A 24076-nucleotide genomic window follows, 5' to 3' on the forward strand; every position below is an offset into this window, starting at 1 on the left:
TTTTACTGCATGATGAGGATCTATCTGCTTCTGATTCCAGAAAAATGCAGCACTATAATTTGTTAATAAATTAAAAATATTATACTGTCTTGTCATGTAAAAATATATAGCTCAATCCTAATCAGTTAGTTGGAACTATAAACTGGCAATAAAATTAGGCTTTTATTGCCAATAACTTAATGATTTGTATTGGTCTGTTTGATTCGACAAAAGAAAATGATATTTTGATAATCCTTCAAAATGAGTGCTCTATTTTTCGGGAATACTTTTCACATCGCGTAATGGTGTAATCACAGGTGATCTAAATTGCTACAATCATTAAATGATTAGCCCTTGTTTAATGCTGATAATAGCTCTTAATTGCTGATAAGCATAACTGATATTGGAACTACATACGCTGGTAGTTCCGTTCAAGGGAGGTGTGTGTAGAGGTTGATTCAATGCCTTCCCGACATGCAATGCATCATTGTTCGATGTGATAAAGGAGTAAATGATAAATGGTCGTACAGAGGATACTTTCATCTTCTCTCTCTCTCATCTGCCATGTCTGAATTAATGATTAAAGCATGTTTTGATATAGTGGGATCAAAAAAACTTCATTGTGTTTTCAAGGAAATCCGAACTCCTCTGTAGGGAGTGTGCATCTATTTTGTGGAATAGCCCAATCAACCCTTGGACACAGCACTTAGACTCTGTTGGATATGACTGCCCCCAACATTTTTTTCAACAATTTTTTGACCAAAACTCATTTTTGACCAAAATAAAATCACATTTTTGACTAAAAATAACATTTTTGACTAAAAATAACATTTTTGACTAAAATCACCTTTTTGACTAAAAATCACATTTTTGACCAAAAATCACATTTTTGACCAAAACCAGATTTTTGACCAAAATCACATTTCTTTTCACCCAATACAAAATTTATGGGTCTCGCTATGAGTTTTAAAATATTGGACAAGACGTTTAGAACTCATAGCTCAACCAATAAAATTTGTGTATTGGGTTCAAACCATCAAATTTTATATCAAAGTTGTGTCACTTCTACGGCGTATATTTAAGAAATAAAGGGTAATGCATTATCCTTTACACCCAAATAATGTGTCCGAGGCAGTAAAAACGTAAATAATGGGTGAGGCGCAGCCGAACCCATTATTTAAACGTTTTACTGCCGAGGATACATTATTTGCGTGTAAAGGATAATGCTGCACCCTTTATTTCTATTCTATTACCAGAAAATAGTGCAATTTAAAGAGAAAATTTCATTTTTTGGCACAAATATTTTAAGTTGTTTACTTCAAGGTGGAGCGCGTACGCGTAAGTGACAGCGAGTAGCGCGGAAATATTGCACGCGTAACCAAGCGTATATGCTGTGCGTAGAATGTGTTACGGCGCTTGACCCATTATTGCAGAATAATGGGCTCTCACGTGACGCGTTTCAACAAATCACAGTGCGCGATTTTGAATAATGGGTCGTGGAGGTAATAGAATAATGTATACGAGCTATTAATAGAACTGGGACTTGCTAGTTTTACTAGTTTGGTTTAAATGAAAGAAGCAAGAGATGTTTGTGGCATAGGCCTATTTTATGGAACGGTTGTGTAGTTTAACGTCATTACTGCTTTGTGCCTTCAAAGAAAGGTACCCGTGCACCAGTCAATTTGCAAAACCAATAATCTGCTATTAATCCATCAAGAACGAAGGCGATTTGAGTTCGCCAAAGTGTGCCTCTTTCCGCAAAACGTAATATATAAATATTGAAGCCCGAATTAAAAGGACTAATTTGTGTCTGACGTCAGAGCAGAGGCGCGGCGTGATTGGTTGCTGACCTGCGCAGTACGGCATTTTTGGTCTGGTTGACAGGACGTCATACGCAAACTAGTCTTTCAAATTCGGTCTTCAATTAAAGTAATTGTTCCACTTACATTTACAAAAATATTTCTGTAAATGTAAGCGGAACAAAGTGGATGAATGTCTGTTCCTGATAAAAAAGTAAATGAATTGTGAAAGTAGCACCGTTTTGGAAATTGTCATCTGTGTAAGAATTTTATACGCAAAGGATTTATGCAAGGCTACAGTGATCTTCAGTTTGAATAATATATACTTCAGAGAAACTGATTAGCAACGATAACAAGACTTTTGGATATTTATCATTATAAAGATTGTCATACGTTGTAACATTGGTAACACGTCAGGTAGTCATTTCAAACTTGATGTGGTTGATGGCAGCAACAACTTGCAATGCATGTCGGGATTGGATTGATTCAACCTCTGAAGCGTGTATATTGTTTTATTGCAGACAAACCTATGGACTAGTCCAACCTTGACGCTAGGATGATAACCGTCCACATGGACATAAAACTTTAAACACTTCCATTTAAAACAAATAAAATAAAAAACCTAATATTGTATCCAACCCATAGGACTACTTTGGACTTTGAACTTGCATTTGTTGTGGCCCTTACTATTTTATGATATCCTTCATTATATCGAGACAAAATAGCCGGTCTTCGTCTTGTTAAATAACCATTTTCTTATTGCAAAGTCACTGTGTGGATTTTCTGACACATAAAATGGAGAATAAGGGGTAAGTTGAAATAAGATTTTAAACTTTTTTTTAAACGGTAAATGTTGTAAAACACTTAATATAATAAAGGAATAATTGGGCATGGGCAAATATTATTTTGTAAGCTTTAATCAAGTTAATTAGGCCTATGTTATTTAAAAGGTTGAAACACTTTGAAATCATCGTTTTGGGTAAAAAAAAAAGTTACGATAATATATAAATGTCGGGTTATATAAATGTCATGAAAACGTTTTGAAAACGTTTAATATGAAAAAAATACTATAACAACATTCTTAGAATATCAACATGTTATTTTATAAAATATTTTTGGTAAATACTTTTGCAGAATACTACGGTCAACTCTTAAAAACACATGGTAGAATGTTTTGCATCAAATTTTCAAAAATGTTTTTGGAACGTCAACGTCATTAAGGGTAAACGAAGCAGCAAAAAAAATCGATTTTCATTATCTAAATTAATAATACACTTTGATGTTTTGCTAAAGTTCATTCTATAAATCATATACTTTAAAAACTTGCTTGATTTATTTTTGTTAATCAGTTATGTACGTTTTACAAAAGTGTTGTTGTTTCCGCCCTCTTTATAACATAACCCAAGTATCTGTGATATTTGACTTCTTCTATATACAAGCTCGCTCAAGAAAGAAAGAAAGCAGTGCATTAATGAACTATGGATTTTGACTGTAATGTTTAGACAAAATTTCAGAAGAACTTCTAAATATGTTTGCAAAAATTGTGTTGATTATCCAAACTTCTAAATGTCTTTTCAGGGTCATTTAACATCTTTCAAAAAAATAAATACTTAATTTAAGATAAAAAAAAAAAGAAAGAAAGAAATACCATGACGTGTCAAGTAACCGCTAATGTGCCATTACTTCGTGTTCTCATCTATCGTAACCATGGTAACCTTGACACCAATAATTCTTTACAGATTTGAAGATGATACGTCATCCCACTCTCAATACACAGAAGGGAACAAAGAAAGGTAAAACCAATATAATATTGTTTCTTCCAAATATCTAATTAGAAGACAAAGACGAAGGCTACCTCTTGGATATTGCACGAATTAAAGCCTTTTACTGATAGGTCATGCGAAGGACAGTTATCATCTCAAGACTAAACAATTCCCAAGTTGATCGATCTTTCCCATGATTGCACGTCATGCTCTCTACCCACACTCTAGAAAAAACATATTCATACTTATATGTTTAACATTAACAAATTGTTGAAGTTATTTTTGGGAAGCGTTAGTGTTGTAATGTACACTGCGTACAAAAAGTATCCGGACTCTTAATAAAGTAACATAGATAAAAAAAAAAAATTGCAAAATAAAGTTATCAATGGACAATATTTTTCTGCATATTTTGATACATCACTCGGCACGATGCAACTCTATTTCCCCAACTTATAGCAATTTAAATAAAAAAGAGCTTTTCAAAAGTAACAACATTTACATTGACTTTTTCCCTCGAAGCACGAAGATTATGAACACAGTGGAGTGAGCGTTCATCTGTTACGCTGTAATCGGGGCTGTAATGAGCCCGTACCAAAAACCACCGGAAATCGCCAAGAAATATCATGTCGATTTTGTATTTCAAATGCTTGTAGCGTGGGGGGAATAAAGTCGTATCGTGACTAATGTGGTATCAAAAGCTCCATCTATTGTCCTTTTTATTTTGTAATTTAATTTTAGTGAAAAAAAGTGTGTCGATAACTTTTGTGCGTAGTATAATGCATTAGGTTTGTTTGTCATTGTGATTTTTACGATTGTCAAACTTCCTTCTTTCAAAAGACTCGAATCCCCACATGACGAAGTTCACCCTACATACGTCTACGAAGATGGACAAGGAGACGAAGGACTGGAGACGTAAGTTTCTTTTCTTCATGTATAAAGTGTATAATCAGATTGATAGCCGCGTCCCCCATTAAAATGCCGAGCCGGTATCAAGTGAACAAAAAAGCTGATGTTTTTCTCATAAACCCAGTGGAAGTCAGGCCTGGAATTTGTTTCGTTTTATGAGCAAAAACATGGTAATTTGGTGTTAATACCCGAAACTTAACTTTACTTAATAACTCAATAGATTTATAACACGCGCATTTCCATCAAAACAAGTTGTTCAAAGCGCAAAAATCGTGGTTTGGGTCAAGATACACACCGTTGCTTGTATAATCCAAGTCGCTGGAGCGAAGAACTTGGAATAAAAAGGAGCGATGGGCATCAATATGAAAGTTAACAAATTAAAATTAAAATTTCTATTTTATAGATAATTAAATAGAAATATTGCGATTTCCAAACGCCGTGATCGTAATAATATCAAAATAAATCTCCTGTACGAGGTACATTATTCAGCAAGTAATGGAGATTCTGCACGTACGAATGAACGCGCAGACAACGTAGAAAGTGCTCACAATCTGTCTGTTTTACAGTTATATAAAAGATATTCAAGGATATTGAACATACGAAGGGAAGCCTAACCATTAATAGGGGATTAACAACGGGAGTGCGCAGTTCAAAGAACTATATTCTTGTAATTTCGTATTTAAATCAGGCATTCGTTTTCCGCAGTACACCTTTGTTTCATGACCATAGGTATAGGACATTTGTTGTTTGTCTAGAGTCCCCTCTTCGAAAGTATTTAATTTAATTATATTCGTACTTGCTTAAGTACCATTCCATGCGAATTTTGTTACACAGTTGTGTGGGGTTCTCTTTGAGCTTTCAAGTGCCTAAAATAGCCAATAAAGGGCTACATGTAGCACCATTTCCAGCATCCTCTAATCATAATCTCCATAGAATTTACATGTAAAATGAAATGGTTCAAGTTACAAAGGACCCATTCATGTAAGTAATAAAATTTGCACAAAATTATAATTGAGCAAGTACATAATGCAATGCACTATTTTTTTTGAGGGGCTGTAAAAATAATTTTGTAGGCTTCAGTTGAAGTATTATATGGCCAGTGGGCTATTCTGGTTGAAATCCATGCACCCGTATGGAAGAAATGATCTTAATCTCCCACAAAGGGGTATTATTACAAATGGAGTTACTCATTTCGGTGATCCCATTTGAAATTCACATTCTCCTGTTTTGAAGATTAAGGTCATGTCTACCATATGATCTATATGGATTAAAAGAATATCTCATGCAGAATATTTATCCATAATCTCTTAAAGCCATAATGTAACATTTGTTGAGGAGGACGCCCTCAGTATTTTTCAAGATTCTGTTTTTTTACACGATTGTAGTTTGCTTTATTTAAAAAAAACCCAGTGATTTATAGTGCGCTACGCACAGATACAACACCTACACGTTGATCCACAAGCCTCAGCACAGTTTACAGGTTGTTGCTGACCACTACGGCCCCGCATCATTCCATAAACCATTTAACAACAAATCTGGGACTTTGCTGCCACAAAAGCGCACACCCTAGCAGTACGTTCCATGTCCAGGGGAATTTCAAGCTAACTCAATTTTCCACAAGTACATACTAGGCACCGCCAGGGTTCGAACCCGCAACCTCTTGCACCATAGTCGAACGATTGAGCTAACTCTAACGCCTTAACGATTAAACTAACATACCCTGCAAATATAAAGACTAGGTGCTGTAGTTTTGTCAAAATCTGAGATTTTAAATAAAGCGCAGGAACTGTCGTGAAATTACAAGTCAACCAATGTTCATAACATAGTACGTACATGGCGTGTGGGATGGTCATACACACATCAAAGGACCGTGCTGTAGTTCGTAGTAAATTCCAATTTTCTTTTCTTTACATATGTTGTTCAGCTCAAAATTAAAAGGAGACATATCTGACAGTAAAAGCTAACATTTAACATTGTTTAATGGAAAAGAAATACTAATCTACTTTTATGGAATGTTACAATATACGGCTTTAATGAAATACATCGCAACGTTTGTAGAATCTTCATTTTAATTGTATTTTTGGAGGAATTGCTGAATAAATAAATCAAATACGTAACGTAAATTGCATGAATTTATACACATGACAGTTATGCTGATCCAGAACGTGCATCTCTGAGTGGAAGTAGTAAACATTCACAGGAGTCTACGAAGTAAGTTGTGATCACTGGCTGCTCTTAAAGCTAATTAGTTGAATTGCTGGCTATTTGTGATTGCTCACGTTTGACGTGCAATAAGAAAAACAATGCTTTCAAAGTGCTTTGCATAATGCTCTGTGTGCTAGCTATAGGAATGGGCATAAAAATCCCACGTTTTGAGATATTTTCTCAATATCAAGAGCTATCACAAGAACCACTGGACCAATACTACGCTTGATTGTACTCATATTGATGCATTTTGCATGCTGATTCCAAATATGGACATGAAAAGAATGGTTGATTATTTTAAAGAAAGTCATCTGCAGTCGACACCTACGTGAAGAGGGTTAAAATAAGTTCATTAAAGTTCATTATACATCCTCTATAATTCCTAGAAAAAATAGGAAACACTTAATTTCAAACCCGTTTATTTTCATTTAAAAGACAAAATTAATGTTAAAAAATTGTCAATATTTTTTACATTTTTATTTTGAGCTACTTTAACCAGCCGAATCACATGAATGTTATCATAAGATGTTCAAATCTTGTTGGACCAAAGTCATGATAGTATAAAAATTCCCTTTAAAAGGGAAGGCCAGCCTCAATGCAGAAGAGGTCTTGTAAATAGTTTGGGTCACCGTGAAAGGCATTTTTAGGATCACGCTTACATCCATGTTACATGACAGTTCACCAAACCATCAATGGTGAGAACATGCACACTGAAACAGCAAAAAACATTAACTCCTATAACTCCTGTCAACTCTTTAATTCATTACTCCAAATTGTTCTGTATTTTTGTCTTTACTGCTTTTTACCCATGCTTATTATTAAAATCAAGAAATACACTGCAGTTGTTAGTTAATTCGCTATGTTAACTCAACTTACATGCACATTTTATTTTAAAATAATTTTATATTATTTCGCAATGTATAGTTTACTATAAAGTAGATAGTGGCAAGCACACGATAAAGGACTGGTCATTCACTACAATCTTCACTTTTAAACTGTATTTTTTGAATGTGTTGATTGTTAGTCCGAAACTCCTGCAAAGCTATGGACATTGCATCTAACCTACTCCATTCTGTAATAGTCTGCATTGTGTGTTTTCTCAGTCTTCAATCATTTTGTTGAATGTCATTTTATGAATCAAATAAAAAAGATAGAAATTGGCCTCACTTTAGTTATGTGTCATTTTACAGTATTTATAATTTATAAAGTAAGACAATAATTTATTTATTTTCTATAAGTGCATGTCAAAATATGGGATATACTGTTCAATATTATAGCTAGCCCTAAAAACTTTATTTTCAATCAGATTTTTCCCGTTGAAAAGACAAAACTGATGTTAAAGATAGCAATAATATCATCAATAACATTTTGAGTCAATTTTATCCATAAAACGATACAGGATAGGATAGATAATTACTTTGTCTTCAATATGGTCCATATAATGAAGATTTTGATTCTACAACATTATTAATATTAGATCTGTTATCAACATATCAATTATGCACTCACAGGCAACCACACATCATGCTATGCTCAGTAGTCCACTGATATGACCTCGTGATCATTCCCCCGCTTTGACCATGTCATTTTTTTTGATATGCTGATTGCTGAACAAGTTTATGTTTATATGTGTAGGCCTAACCGTTGAGAACTTTTTTTGGCATTATTAATTCAAACATAACTTTGGCAATACTCAATCGTTTTCGTTCGTTGAAACGGCAAAACATACTTTCTTTTCCTTGCAAATCGAATTAGCAGACATCAAAAACATTTCCACTACGAAGTAAAAAAAATAATTCATACCAATAGAAGAAGGCTATAATCTTAGCTAATCTTTAGTGTACACAAACCCCATCTCAGAATTAGGTACCAGCCATATGGGCTGGCGAAAATTGTTTATCTCTCATGGTCATCATGCATTCTAAACACAGTGGGTGGAGTCACAGACCCTAGGGTCTAATAACCCTCGAGTCAGTGAATCCCATGGCCTTGAGTGCATGCATGCAGGTGAATAAAACTCAGGACGAAGCACAGACACAGGCACAAACCATGAGCCAAGCTTGATAGTAAAATTGGTTTATCTCTCATGGTCATCAGGCATTCGAATCTAGCACAGATTTAATCCACAAATATATGAGCCAACCTTACCAACTTCATACTTTTGCAAACAAAGCAAATTCCCATGCCAACCTGACAACAATAGCAGTATGAGCCAAATTAAAGATGTTATTAGACATAAATGTCGCCAACATTGGGTGTAATGAATAAAGCAATTAAAATATAAGAGACCCACATAGCACCCGGGGGGGGTGGGGGGGTTCACTTCAATATAAAATGGATATAGGTGTAGGGCTGGCACCGTTCGCACTAAGGGGCATTCGGTGAGAGCAAAATGTAAAAAATATGGGGTCATTGGGTGAGAGCATGATTTTTGGCATTCGGTGAGAGCAAAATGTAAAAAATATGGGGTCATTGGGTAAGAACATGACCTCTTTTTTAAATGGAATCTTTGGGTGAGAGCCGAAACAGCGCCACAAAAACCTCGAAAATCAAATTTCTAGTTCTAAATGGCTTCAAATTTCATTGTTTTTTCAAAATAAGTAACAAAATTAGTGAAAAATGAAAGTTGCTGTTCAAATTGAACTTGTAAGGGTCTTTGGGTGACAGATCAAATGGAAAAATAGGGGGTCTTCGGGTGACAGAGCATGTGTTCACAAAAAAATATGGGGTCTTTGGGTGAGAGCGATGCTGAAAAAGGGGGTCTTAACAGCCCTACATACGCGTCACCTCCAAATTTGGAGTGCCCCCCCGGGCATAGCACCCAAATGGTCTTTTTTTAAGTGCAAATTCCATATGAGTGTCACTCCGTGGCAAAAACGTATGACACGCGCCTTAGTTACACATGCATGCTCTTTCCGGTTTGCATAGCGCGCTTATGGAAGCTTTATAAAAATGCGGATTATATCCAAGCAACAACAAAGCACTTCATGTCAATTCAATATGCCTAAAATGTCCATGTTTATATAAGTTAACTCTTGTACACGATGATAAGTAGATTTCGTCGAATTAGGAGACAATTTTCCGTGAAAAATCTGCGACCGGTTGAAACATCTGTGAAAAATCTGTGTTAGATGACAGATTTTTTACGGAATTTTTAATCGATCACAGATTTTTGTCTCTAGTGAATTCTTGGAAAATTGATAGTTGATTTTGACTGTGTTCAGGGGAGGCTATATTGCAGCATGTTATCTCTTTGAATAAGTTTATCACGACTGATATGATTACATTAAATATCGGAATTTGTTGTGCAAGTCCAGAAATTTACTTACGTTTTAGACGTTTCATCTTCCGTGCGGAAGATTTCATCAGTAATGCGCCGATACAGCCGCACCACCTCTGGTCGTCCTACTCTCATCCCCAGGGTGTGTAGTTGTTTGCAGTAGCTGATCGTATACATGACTCAAAGAATAAGTTCCTTCATCGCGATTGATGACGTTGACTACACAGCCTGCACAGCCTGGGGATGAGAGTAGGAGGACCAGAGATATTTAATGCAGCATGTTATGTTCTTGCATTGTGTATTTTTTGCAAACTTTGAGTTTTTGATTCATATTGCTTGGAAGTTGTTACTCACATTACATTTGATTTTGTTGAGTATCCTCTGTACAGAGACTTTCAACAATTCATGCAGGTCAGTTATCAATCTATTTAATTTTGCAATATTTTTGTGTTTTCTTTTATTTATTATGAATTATGTTATGTAACAGGAATGCAAACCACTCCGTGTTTGGAATTACAAGTCATTTTTCATGCTAGTATGTTGTATTATTACTATTATATTGTTTGTATTTTGGTAATTCAAATAAATATTATTATTATTATTATTATTATTATTATTGTTATTGTTATTATTATTATTATTATTATTATTATTATTATTTATATTATGGTAATGATATGCTCGTAGTTCGGGCTTATTATTATTATTATTATTATTATTATTATTATAATTATTAATTAATTATTTATTATTATTATTATTATTATTATTATTATTATTAATATTATTATTATTAATATTATGGTAATGATATGCTCGTAGTTCGGGCTCAAACGCCATATGCCAAATTAACTAAATCGTCTATTTTTATTATTTTATTAAAACTTGCTGGTCATGGCTACCGCGTAACTCTAATGTACTATAACTTTTTATTGCCCAAATGCTTGAATACAAATTGAGATAAATTCTATTGACACGATTTAGTAATAGTATATTATTTGTGGTTGATAGTTCGCTGAGATAAACGGAAATTAACAGTAGTACCCCTGATATATTCGTCTTGAAGACATCGCCAACTATTCGATGAATGGTGTTCCATCAAGAACCTGGAGAAATAATGCCACGGGAATAATGCCCAGAAGTGTTTACAATGACCAGGACTCGTATCTATTTTGGATATTATTATTTATTATTATTAATGAGCTGCCTGCTTTTATTAAGTTGAAATATTATGATTTCTCATACTGAGCACCAAAATGGATACTTAAAATCATTTTGGGGCAATTCCTAAGATGTAATTGTCCTAACATATGGCCCATTTGCATCCTATATATGGGCATACCTTCTGTTTTATTACATCAATACATCAATAGTGAGTGCATAATAAAAATCAGAATCAAAGTTGCTGTGTTACATTTAGATATTTTAATATAATCTAACCTTTTCCTATATTTGGCTAAAAAAAGTCTTTTTAAATATAAAATTGGCCTTATTTGGTTAATAAGTAAAACAATAAGGCCATGCAATATCAAAATTCAAAATATAACCGTTCTTGGGATAGGGTGTGTAGGCCCAAATTACCAAATTAAACAAGGTCTCGTATATCCAAAGCCCGCACGTGTGTACGTTGAACGCAATATCATAGAGAGCATTTCCAAACGTACGTATCGTACGCCCGTGGATCTTTTCAAAATCACGTCACATGAGAGTGATTTTGAATAGATGCGACACTGTAGAACTATAGTGGGAATTCCAATTGAATGAACGTAGCTTTCAATAGCGTGACGAATTTTTGCGTACACTGCGCAATGTATGCCAGCGTGTGCGACTGTGCGTGAGTAACACGGAAGTGAATCCAACCATGCCAACGCACTCGTGATTGGTTGGCATTGTATCCAAGGTCGTGCGTTCACGTAGTAGTTTGAAATACGCGATATACGATCGCGGTTAGATCGAGTACAGCTGTTGAAAGCTGCGTTCATTCAATTGGAATTCCTACTATAGTTCTAGTTCCTCGAGGAGGTGCGCGCGAAGCTGCCAACGATGCTATGGTTATGGTGGTCGTGGTTTAAAAATGCAGATGTTAAATCGTAGTGCAGTAACCATTGGTTACTACTCCAAGCCTGGGCTCATACACCTGTTCCGAATTTTGATATGCCATAGGCTTCGTGTTGTGATCATTTCGATCAGTGGTTCGTAGAAAGCGTAATCCAGTTGACCTAGCAACGGTCATATTCTAACGTGCAGGGTAAGGTAATTGTGCATTGTTGTCCAAATAATTGTTAGCTTTTATATTACCCCGTAGTCATATAGTCGGTGTCATCAATATATATAGTCAACAGATCAACATTAATGACTGAGTTCCGCAACTTCCGCGCTTAAATTTGCATATTTTACAGCCTTTTGAAGTACGCCTGGATTGTAAAAGTTAAGTGTTTCTTTTTTCTCATAGCAAGTACGATGCTGCCCAGCCTACTACTATTATTACCACGACTCAAGTTGCAACACACCACTCCCAATCAGGCCAGGCAGACGAGTCAGCGATGAATGGAATAAAACTGCCAAAATACGAAGATATAGAATATGAAGACATCATGTGAGTATGCGCTAAAATGATCTCATTGCACTGACTGAGTTCATTAACCTCCACGTAACTATATAGCTCAAATTTCGACCTTATATTTTTGGGTATGAGTTATTGTACCCAACACATTCGAAGGTCATTCTGTGCATGTATAATGGGAATAAAGTCTGGTACCTACCGTACGTGTATCACACGTTTACGTACAGTGTTCACGTTCTTTCACCTAGTGATGGCTATTCGCTGTCATAGTGCACGTTAGTAACCATTGGTTACTGCTCCAAGCCTGGGCTCATACACCTGTTCCGAATTTGATATGCCATAGGCTTTATGTTGTGATCATTTCGATCAATGGTTCGTAACAAAGAAAGCGTGATCCAGTTGACCTGGCAACGGCCATATTGTAACGTGCACTACGACAGCGAATAATGTGACGTACCTATTAAAGGTACGTAACCTGATTGACGAAGAAATCATCAAAAAACTGTTGCATTAGTCTTGTTAATTGTGGTATACCACATTTGAGACTAATTCGACAGTTTTTTGATGATATCTTCAGAAATACAATTTGGAACTCCTAATTTCAATATGTTAATGAGAAATCATGATTATCACGCTGTATAAATGTCAGTAATTCCGTAAATAATTAGTCCCATTTACAAGATACATGTTTGAAAGAATTCCATTTTCCAAATATATCAGGTCACCTTCCTTTAAATCCCCATTCCAGAAAAATACAGCACTATTTTTTTGGATTAAAAAATATTTTCCTGTCTTGACAAATAAAACATAGCTAAATCCTAATCCGTTAGTTAGTCCTAACTGGCAATAAAAGCCAAAATTTAATATTTTTTTGCAATTTGAGGGAAAATGGTCCCCAAAACATGCAATTTTCCACGTTTTCTTACATGTAGTCACAAAATTGTAAGACTTGGCACAAGTCTAAACATTCAAAATCTTGAGTATAGGTTAAGAATTAGAATGCATCATACTGCAGTTACTGTCCGTTTTCCTATACACAATACACAGTGCTCTCACCATTGACGTGTGACCTCAACAAATGATGTATGTTGGGAGAATGGACACTTGCCTAGTTAACATCACTGTGTGAAAAATAACCAGCCAATATTTTATTTATTCTCCAAAACTTCTAGCAAATATATTTCTCTAACATGACCTAAAATTACAGCTAGGTTAGATGTTCAGAAATGGTCGCACTTTTGTAAAATATGAGTGAGGGCAAGGCATAGCTAGCCAACTCCCCGTGTTAATTGAATGGAGATTTGACCGAAAATATTGGTATCGGACCGCTCACTTCTGAAGGATGCCACAAAAAAACGGTAAAAGCTACATTTAAATTATTCTAAATAGGTTCTAGAAAATAAAGTTTTGTAACATGTCCTAAATTTTAGCTAATTTAGATGTTTGGAGAGGTCGCACTTTTGTGTTTTAGGAAGGATATGTAAACGACAGATAACACCAAAAATATGAAGAAATTATTTCCAAACCGTGTTAAGTCAACAATCATTATGTTGCTCATTTTGAAGAATGCTGGTTAACAAAAAGCAGGTCTTTGTCTCATTTCGTGAACAATGGTACACATACCATTGTTTCCTTTCGTTTCCTTTATAATCGGTTACCCAACTGAAGCTGTAATACCAGCTTTATTGCGATGTCGCACATTGAAAACAGACACTTGTACACAACCAGAGAAGATCTGATTTAATCAGTTGAGCTGCTTCAATGAGTGTTATCTTGGTTTAATAGCTTTTAATGGGGTTTAAGTCCTGCAAAGGGCGAGATGAATTCTACTGTAGACATGACTGCATCATGTAACTTGAAATTAGTTTTTGTTCAAGTCTCTGGGCTTGATTGTCTCAGAATACGAAAAAGGTCGAAAAACACCCAAAAATGCATGTTTTTGGCCCCTATTAAAAAAATTAGTGCTGTATTTTTCTGGAATGGGGAGTAGGTAAAATTTTTACATTTGGATTCCGGTATTGAATTCCCATTTAATACTGTACATTACACACCTTTGCTAATGGTTGTTACCATGTAACAAATGCAACCCCATTTTGGTACCTTTTGTCACCTGTGAACACTGAGTGAACACATACATACCCAACTTTGGTGACAGACATAATTGTATGTCTTTTGCCTTTGGGTCTTTGAGACCATAGTTCATACCATGACTACGAACAAACTGAATCCGAACAAAATACGCCAGGGTGAGAGTTCATAAAGCAATTCGGTCGATTCACAAATACGATGCGCCTCCAACGTTTGCTGGGGAGAGGTCAAAATACGCAGTGCATAATGGGAAAATGTCGACATCCAAAGCCCGCGTATTACGAATGCAACACAGGAACACAATGTTATTGTGTGTTTAAATGGCAATATAATGATGTTACACGCGAATAAGCAGGGAAACAGTAATTAACAAATATAGTAGATTCATTTTCTATCTATTGATCACATGGAATCCTTCATGGAGGTTTTTTTCAACGTTATTATTATCACACTAGTGTGAAAATCCAATGGTGCCTAGAACGGCGAAGTCGACCCTGAAGGTCAAAAATTGGACTGGAAAGAGCAAACGCTGGCGGCGCATCGTATTGTGAATCGCCAGAATTCCGGGTCAAGTGGTTACAACAATGCTTGACGCTGGACCTAATACACGTCATTCTTAACGCATGCGTGTTCGCCAATGCAGGTTTAGCCTCCTCCACAATCGCAACACGCTATGTGGAGTGATTGGAATCACACTGACGGCGGAGGAGAATACTTGAAGGCCTAATTATATTAAGCATAATTATAATACCTCAACAATCACCGTTATATTCCATCGAATTACTACAGAATTTATTATTATTATTATTATTATTATTATTATTATTATTATTATTATTATTATTATTATTATTATTATTATTATTATTATAATAGTGTTATTATTACTATTATTATTATTATTATACAGAAGAGACATACCTGTACATGTAATAGTAACAACAACAATAACAAAAACGAAACAACCAACCACAACAAAACCACACACACATTTAAATTACTAATCTGGCTCCTAAATCTTTCCTTTTTTTTTATTATCAGAGAGAAACAGAAACAGAAAGCGCTTCAAGATAGCAAAAGTGGGACCAACCCGTTCTTCATATTTTTCGGTATTGTTTTAGCTTTGGGATTTGTTCTAGCTCTGACTCTTGGTCTTATCTTTGGCGAAAGCAATGATGACCTGCTACTGGATAAATATACGTATGGCAATGCAGCTGTGGCAGCTGACCATCAAACCTGTTCAACCATAGGAAAGTAAGTTCATTTGGTATGCTAGCTTACCTATCATAAGCAAGTCATCGTTTTTCTTAGTTTAATAAAAATTATGGCAATTTTTTTTTTCAATTTCAGAAACATTTTAAAGCAAGGAGGAAGCGCCGCCGATGCGGGTATAGCTGCCATGCTATGCGTAGGTTTGGTCAATTGTCAGAGTGCTGGGATTGGAGGTGGACATTTCACCACTTTCTACAACAGAACAGATAACAGTGTGTTAACAATCAATGCCAGAGAGAAAGCGCCACTTGCTGCGCATGAAGAAATGTTTGTAGGCACTTACAATGCATCCGTCTTTGGTAAGCTTATTAAACGTTTTATAATTTTCATCAACATCAACAGTCCCCTTACAACAGTAAAAATGTTCAATGTTCCATAGACTACGGAGAGCTTACTATAGAAATGCATATACAGCCCGGGGCATTGAACACAAATGATCATACGGGTATAGATATGTTCCTCCAAAAAGACTCCTGTTTTTATGACCACGCAGGTCTGAAAGACCCCCCCCCAATGTCGCCAAAACAGAGCACTGTGAGACTCTCGATTTTGATAATTTAAGCTCATCAGGACCCCTAAATTGCTCATTCTTCCGTTTTTAAGCAATTTCTATATTGTATACCTTTGATATTGATCCTTCGCTGCTCCGAAAGACCCCCTTTTACCGGCAGCTCCCAAAGACCCATCAATTCCGGGGGTGGGGGTGGAACAAACCAACAAAAATTTATGAGCTGCCCCTGAGAGACTGTTATGTTAAAAGTGACCAAGATCGAGTGTTTTAAGAGTTCTTATTCATCACAATACTATACATGGATGGATCTCTTCTACAACACTAATTGGACGGGCAAAACATTTCTCGCAATTAAGGTTAGTAACTATTTTTAACTGTTGTGATTTGGTCATTCACAGCATCCTTACTTAGCTTTGGCAAAATACATTGATCATTTCATAGCGAACGTGTAAAAGGATTCAAATACCACAGATATACTTTTGTAGGTTATGTGGTTCTTGAATTATGTTGTGAATGTAAACATGGTTAAGAGGGCTGGAACCACATCACCTTAGTAAAATCTACTTAAGTCATTAACAACAATAAATCAAGTAAGTTTTCAAAGTATTATGATTTGTAGACTGAACTTCTGCAAAACATCAAGATGTTATTTTTCAATAATGCTTCGTTACAAATTGTTTACTCTTTATTAAAAACAAAACTAGGTGGTTTAGCTGTAGGTGTGCCGGGTGAATTTCATGGTTATTATGAGTTGCATCAGCGAGCTGGACGACTGCCATGGAAGGATTTGATAACGCCCTCTATTGAACTCGCAAGGGATGGGTTCCCTATAGGTGGCTCACTTGCTGGGGCAATAAATCGATATGATGATTTAATCTTAGCCGATAAAAGTCTCAGGTGAGAAAACTATTTCTCTGTAATTGAATTCAGACCAAATAAGATATCATGTACTGTTGTAGAAATGCGAGCAACATTAAAGTTTCTTGTAACCATGATAACGTAATGTGTTTTATTGTTTTCATGGTGTAAGAGATAGTTTAAAAAACCGTCGGTCGACCGCCAGCGTATTAGTAGACCCGGCGATTGTTAGGAACAATATAACACAACGGGGAGTCCCGATCGTTTTTATTCAAACGATAGCATTAAACAATTAAGAATGAATAGAAACATGTGTACATATATCGGGGCATGCACCTGACGTGATGCCTAACCGGCATTATCTGTCTTATATCTTAACAAGAGAGGTATTTTGTGATGAAAACGGCAACTTACTACAGGAGAATGACACCATAACGTTTCCTAAACTAGCCGTGACATTACAGACAGTAGCAGATAGTGGAGGTTCCGATGTGTTCTATCATGGAGAATTGGCGGCTACCATTGCGTCAGAAGTACAAGCAAGAGGTAAACCGTGCATTGCCATAATGTGTATATTGGCTATCCAAGTTGAAATGCATACAACCTATATGGAAGACATGATCTTCCACACAGGGAGTGTGAATTTCAAATAAGGTTACCTGACTCCATTTGAAATCTGCACCCTCTGTGTGGAAGATTCAAGTCATGTCTTCCATAGGGGTGTATGGATTTCAACTGGAATAGCCCAGTATTTGTTATTCACACCTAGTTTTATCAAAACCGGTCGTCACTTATTATGCGATTAGACACCTTGGATTTAGATTCGGCCGTTTGCCAGAGAAATTCTCTCTTTTGAATTTTCTTCTAATTTGGGACTGTTTTAATTGGCTCTCGACCAAACACCAATTTCTTTTAAAAAAGTCATTTTCTCACGCAATGCTCCCAAACAGTCCGTTTCTCACCTTATGACCCATTGTTTACATGTTGCTATCACCGAATGCCAATAATCATGCCCTCACGCAATGGCCCCAAACGGTCCGTATCTCACCTAATGACCCATATTGTTTATATGTTGCTATCACCGAATGCCAAAAATCATGCCCTCACGCAATGGCCCCATACGTACGTTTTATATTTTCTCACCGAATACCCCTTACTGTGAAAGGTTTAACCCTACACGTATTGAAGTGACCCGGCTTGTTTTACGTATACGTTCGCCGATATCCTAACAACAAAATACTGAATTCAAAAGGGCATTTCGTGATCCACAGCCTCATCCCTCCACTTTTCTCAAAAAAGTTGAAATTTTTATATCACTGGAAACCTCTGGCTACATAATGTTTATGTACAAAATATTTCTTGCAGATTAATTCGTTTAGCAAAGATATCGTGAAATTTGAATTTCGTTCTGGTGCACCAGAACGAAATTACAACGCATTGTCTATGGAGCAGTGTAATACACATAATCATGCATAACTCTCGAACGCAAAATCGGAATCAACTGAAATTTAGGGAATAGGTTTTTTTCGTGGATTTCTAATGAAAAATGATATAAATAGAGGATGCTAGGATCACGAAATACTCCTTTCAAGTAGATGGAGTAGTTACACTAGGCTTTAATCTGGAAAAATACATCTTATCTAACCCTAACACCAAACCCTGATTTTATATATAAAGCAGATACGACAAAGGAGAGAAGATGAATAAAGAAGTCACTTGGCACGCGCACCCCCGGGATTCGAACCTTAGACCTCCGCAAGCCAAGCACACGATCACGGATCGGTAACTACATGGGTAACGCTGCCCCGGGCAGCAATTCCGTGAGCATTTAACACTTAGGGTGATTGCGTCATCGCAGACCCTGGGATTCACGCACGCATGCGCAGTGGTTTTATGGTATTATGGTATTCGTGGTATTATGTGGTCTCTATGATTGTTAGGGTTAATGTAAAAGTCTTGTTTTTCCATATAGGTGGTATCATTACAACAGAAGATTTGGCAAAATATCACACAGAAGTCGACGAAAACCCGTTGGTGATTAAACTAGATGACTATACCGTGTATTCACCAAGGCCCCCGGCAAGTGGAGCCGTCGCTTCTTATATCATGAATATCTTAGATGGTAAGATTGTCCTTGAACTTGTTGAATAACTATATCCATTGTTTGCACTTTAATCTGAATACCAAACAAACAAACCCCCAGATACAGTCATACAAACCTGTTCACCCAGGAATATACGTAACTGTATTAAGAATACACCCAAGTGTTTCAGAAAAACACCTAAAATGTAACAGATATATACACACACACCCCCACCTATCGGAAAAGCAGCCAAAATATACTCAAATGTCCCGGAAATGTACCCAATGTATAAATACTCCCACATGTATCAGGAATACGCCCGGTGTAGTCCTTATACATTTGGGAACATTTCTGAGACGCTGAGGTGCATTTATACATATTTATACAGATTTATGCTTTGACATTGACCTCTTTATATGTTGTAACTTGCAGCATAAGTACTGTTTTGTTTTGGTATCGTATTATTTGATATCTGGTTTGATTGATTTGATTGACGTTTTAAAACCCCGCCGTAGTGTCTTATTTTTTACGCTCTACTTAAATACAATTGGAAAGAAAAGAGCAAGGTACATCAACTTGATGTGGGGAAACAACTAAAATACAGACTAGACAGTATGCAGGGGCGAAGCAAATGTTGGTATTAGAAGAAGGTAAAGTTCCAAGGCCCACAGAAGTGCTAAACCTGCAAAAAGAACGAGGATCAATGGGAATACAAAAACTAAAACAAGTGATGAAAATCACTGTGCACATTAACGGACACGATCAATCGAACAACCAATGAAGGCACAAAAACAAGCAAAGTTCGTTTGCCAAAAATTACCAAATCCAGAGCCCACAGAAGTGTCAGAAAAAAAAAATAGTACAAAAGTACACTGGAAGTGATGATTTTTTTTAAAATAAAAAACAAAACAATCAACAACCCGGATGCCCAGTGTTGCCTTGTTAAATTGTCACTATATAAAAAATCTATATGCATGTGTTTTATGTAGGTCCCAAGATAAACAAGATTAACCCATTTAACGTCTTAAAGGTTGCCAAATAATTTCTTTTTTTCTGCATTTTGTACCTTTTGGTTACAATCAAATCTTTTTCAGGTTATAATCTATCACCTGATAGTGTGACTAGTAACAACATTGGTTTAACGTACCATCGTATAGCGGAGGCATTCAAGTTTGGCTTCGCAAAAAGGGCACGACTAGGTGACGACGACTTCGAAGACGTGGAAGGTGTAAGTTGCTGTGTGTAATTTTGTCGTTTTTTACAGATACAAATCAGTGCATAAGAGAAATTTCATTGGAACTTTCCTCAAAATGCCTCCCAAATTAGCATAATTATATTCAAAATTGAACTTTCTGAGATTGTTCTTTTCAAATTCTTGCCTTAAGTGTTGACTAAGTATTGTTGGTCGAGACAACTAAGAAGACCGATTTTCATTTTCTAAATCAATATAATTTATTATTGATGTTTTGCAGAAGTTCAGCTTACAAATCATACACTTTGAAAACTTGCTTGATTCATTGTTGTTAATGAGTTACGTTTACAAAGGTGATGTGGTTTCAGCCCTCTTTACAACATAACTCAAGAACCACAAGACGTACACGAGTAAATATGTGATATTCGAATCGTTCTACACGCTCGCTATGAAATGATCAATGCAATTTTTGCCAAAGCTCACTGCCATTTACAGGATGCTCCGAACGACCAAATCGCAACAGTTGAAAATAGTTACTAACCTTAAGGGATCCTTATCATAGCCCCATTTTTGTTTCGTAGACAAATGCCATCAAAATCAAGTCCATAGCTCACGTACCTTCAAAAATGATATGAGTACGCCTACCGCGGAAACCATTGCAAATCAATCAATATATATAAAATCCTATGGTCAAACATATTCAGGTTGTCGAATACATGATATCAGAGGATGCAGCGGAATCTACTCGGCAACGAATATCGGATGATGAAACACACGAGCCTGAATATTATGATGGTGGGGAATTCTCTTTTAAAGAAGATGGGGGAACTACACATGTCTCGGTTATAGACGCTGAGGGAAACGCATTAGCTCTGTCAAGTACAATTAATTTAATGTAAGTATTAGCCATTGGCTTCAACATTAAAAGGCCAAGTTTTGAGATATTTCCTCAAATTTTCAAGAGCTATCTTAAGAACCACTGAACCAATACTAGGCTTGTCTATGCTCATTTTAATGCATTGTTCATGCTGATTCCGATGGGCATGGAAATTTACAAATCTGAAATTTTTGAAATTTTGAATTTTATTTTGAATCTTGTCGTCTGCAGTGTGAAGAGTTAAACATTGTCTAACGTGAGGAGTTGTTGCAAGCCCGCCCTCCCCCCTGCCAGCTTTACTTCTCACCAAAATTAAGAGATCACACATCCCTTGCTTTCAATTGGCGTCATTTTAAAGAACAAAGTAAACTACAATATTCCCAGTAGGATAATAAGGCCAACCAAGGAACTACTGAAGCGCAGGTTGGAATCCTTAATTTCTTTTAATTCAGTTAAAAGGAAATAAATTTCAAGCTAAATTTAGCACTAAATTGGGCAAGGTCTCATGTTCTCCACATTGGGCAACGCCTTAATTACCGACCTGATATTGAGATAATCTGAAGTAAAATATAACAGCATACCTAGAAGAAAACCAATATTATCGATTGGTTTTCAAAATAGAGACAAATCAATACATTTCGAAAATCAAATCGAGTCCAAAAATAATAAACATAAAGAAAATATCGCGCGAAAACCCAAAGTTGGGTCATATCCCAGCAAACACATTTCAATGTTGGGATGTATAAAAGGTATTCAACATTTTTATTGCCATTCAAAAACATTTTCGAATCCTTACTAGAAGCAAAATTTATGTTAACTAAACATGATTACCAAAAATATTTGACACTTTCGCAACATTTTCTTGTTGTGCTTTGTCATAATATGAAACATTTTAAAAATGCTTAATGATTTTTTTATAAGCCGACATTTAAATAACCAAAAACAAAACACAAAACACATTTAATAACGTTTTAAAAACATTTTCTGTCTTTTATAAGGTAAAGTTAAATCGAATTCTGGAAAAAAAATTTGCAACTTACATGCGACAGTTGCGTCCGGTAACTCCGAACTTCATCAGGCATGTGATTGGTCACGTGACAAACGACGGGGAAGATCCTGCAAAGCCTGGTCCCAAGCGAACGGCAGTTGAAAGCGGAGTCCCCCTTTTTTGTTGATGGCCGGCTGCTCCACTCTCTCCCAAATGGCTTCCATGACACCCCGCTCGAACCACTTTTCTTCTTTGTCGAGGATCACAACCTCCTCTGGCTTAAAGAAGTGTTCCGTTGTTTTGCAGTGATTGAAAACTGCAGAGTTCTGAGTCTGAGCTTCGCTGGAGCTAGGTCTCCGATGTTGGTTTATCCTAGCCCTGAGAGACTGTTTGGTCTCTCCTACGTAGGCTTCTCCACAGTCAGTATAGTCGCACAGGTTATGCCATAAACCAAATTACTCTGCTTGTCCTTGGGGGTTTATCCTTAACGTGGACTAACTTCCCCCTGATGATGTTGGTGGATTTATAAGACGTTGCGATCCCAAAGGACTTAAGAGTATTCGTGATCCTTTCTGACAAGCCAGATATGTAGGGTATTGTTACCTGGGTACCCGTGCCCGTTTCTGCGTTTTGATTCTGTTTGTGCTCTTTGGTCTTTTTAGCTTTGGTGAAGGCCCAGTTGGGGTAGCCACAGCAACCCAGGGATTTCTGAATGTGATTTTGTTCTCCAGGAAGGTCCGCTTGGTCGCTGATAATGGTACTAGCCCGATGTTGCAGGGATGTGATCACCCCGAGTTTATGTATTAGGGGATGATGAGAGTCAAATTGTAAGTAAAAGTCCGTATGAGTTGGTTTCCAGTAAACCGTGGACTTGAGTGATCCGTCCTCGTGAATGTGAACTTGACAGTCCAAGAAAGCTAGCTTGTTATCAACGCACTCCTCCTGGGTAAACTTGATGTTTGGGTCTACCTCGTTGATGAATTTGAAAAAAGAGGCAGCCTCATTCCTATCAATAACAACGAACGTATCATCGACGTAGCGCAGCCACAGTTTAGGAGGGTTTCCAGGATTGTGTGTAGCACGATCTGCTCAAAATTCTCCATGTAAATGTTAACAACAATAGGAGAGACAGCTGAACCCATGGCACAGCCATATTGTTGAATGAAGAATTTGTTGTTATATGAGAAATACTTGAGACAGATAGTTAAGAGTTCAATGATTTGGTCCACCAATAAATTCGTTCGGTCACCTAGAGTCTTGTCCTTTTATGGCATCGTCGGGAGGAATGGATGTGAATAGAGCGGTCACGTCGTATGATGTGATAATCTCATTCCCTGTAAGCTTGATGTCCTGGATTTTATGAACAAAATCCTGAGTGTTCTTTAAGTGGTGGTGGGGGGGGGGGGCTGACTAACTAGGGGGCCAATGATCTTGGCAGCGTGCTTGGGTAAATTATATGTCACTAATCCGACACTACTAATAATCGGTCTGACAGGAATGGGTTCAGGCTTTGCAGGATCTTCCCCGTCGTTTGTCACGTGACCAATCAGATGCCTGATGAAGTTCGGAGTTACCGGACGCAACTGTCGCATGTAAGTTGCAAATTTTATTAAAATCTATAAATTTCCAACCACTTGTCCATTATAACGATTAATTGGGCTATTCCAGTTAAAATCCACACTACCTCTGTGGAAGATTTTGGAAATATCTTC

General features: G+C 36.5%; 1 protein-coding gene across 1 annotated transcript in view; it reads left to right on the forward strand.

The window, feature by feature from the left end:
• The first annotated feature begins 2573 nt into the window (after positions 1-2573).
• LOC140144867 (glutathione hydrolase 1 proenzyme-like) overlaps positions 2574-24076 on the forward strand; it is a 26767-nt gene continuing 5264 nt past the window's right edge. Inside the window, exons 1-12 of the mRNA XM_072166672.1 lie at positions 2574-2587; positions 3518-3571; positions 4379-4453; positions 6596-6658; positions 12385-12528; positions 15625-15837; positions 15934-16154; positions 17071-17263; positions 17607-17770; positions 19197-19346; positions 20402-20535; positions 21204-21394. Coding sequence (XP_072022773.1) covers positions 2574-2587; positions 3518-3571; positions 4379-4453; positions 6596-6658; positions 12385-12528; positions 15625-15837; positions 15934-16154; positions 17071-17263; positions 17607-17770; positions 19197-19346; positions 20402-20535; positions 21204-21394 — 1616 coding nt within the window. The remainder of the gene's footprint in view (positions 2588-3517; positions 3572-4378; positions 4454-6595; positions 6659-12384; positions 12529-15624; positions 15838-15933; positions 16155-17070; positions 17264-17606; positions 17771-19196; positions 19347-20401; positions 20536-21203; positions 21395-24076) is intronic.

This window comes from Amphiura filiformis, chromosome 2, assembly GCF_039555335.1.
Source record: "Amphiura filiformis chromosome 2, Afil_fr2py, whole genome shotgun sequence".
NCBI classification, from domain to species: Eukaryota; Metazoa; Echinodermata; class Ophiuroidea; order Amphilepidida; family Amphiuridae; genus Amphiura; species Amphiura filiformis.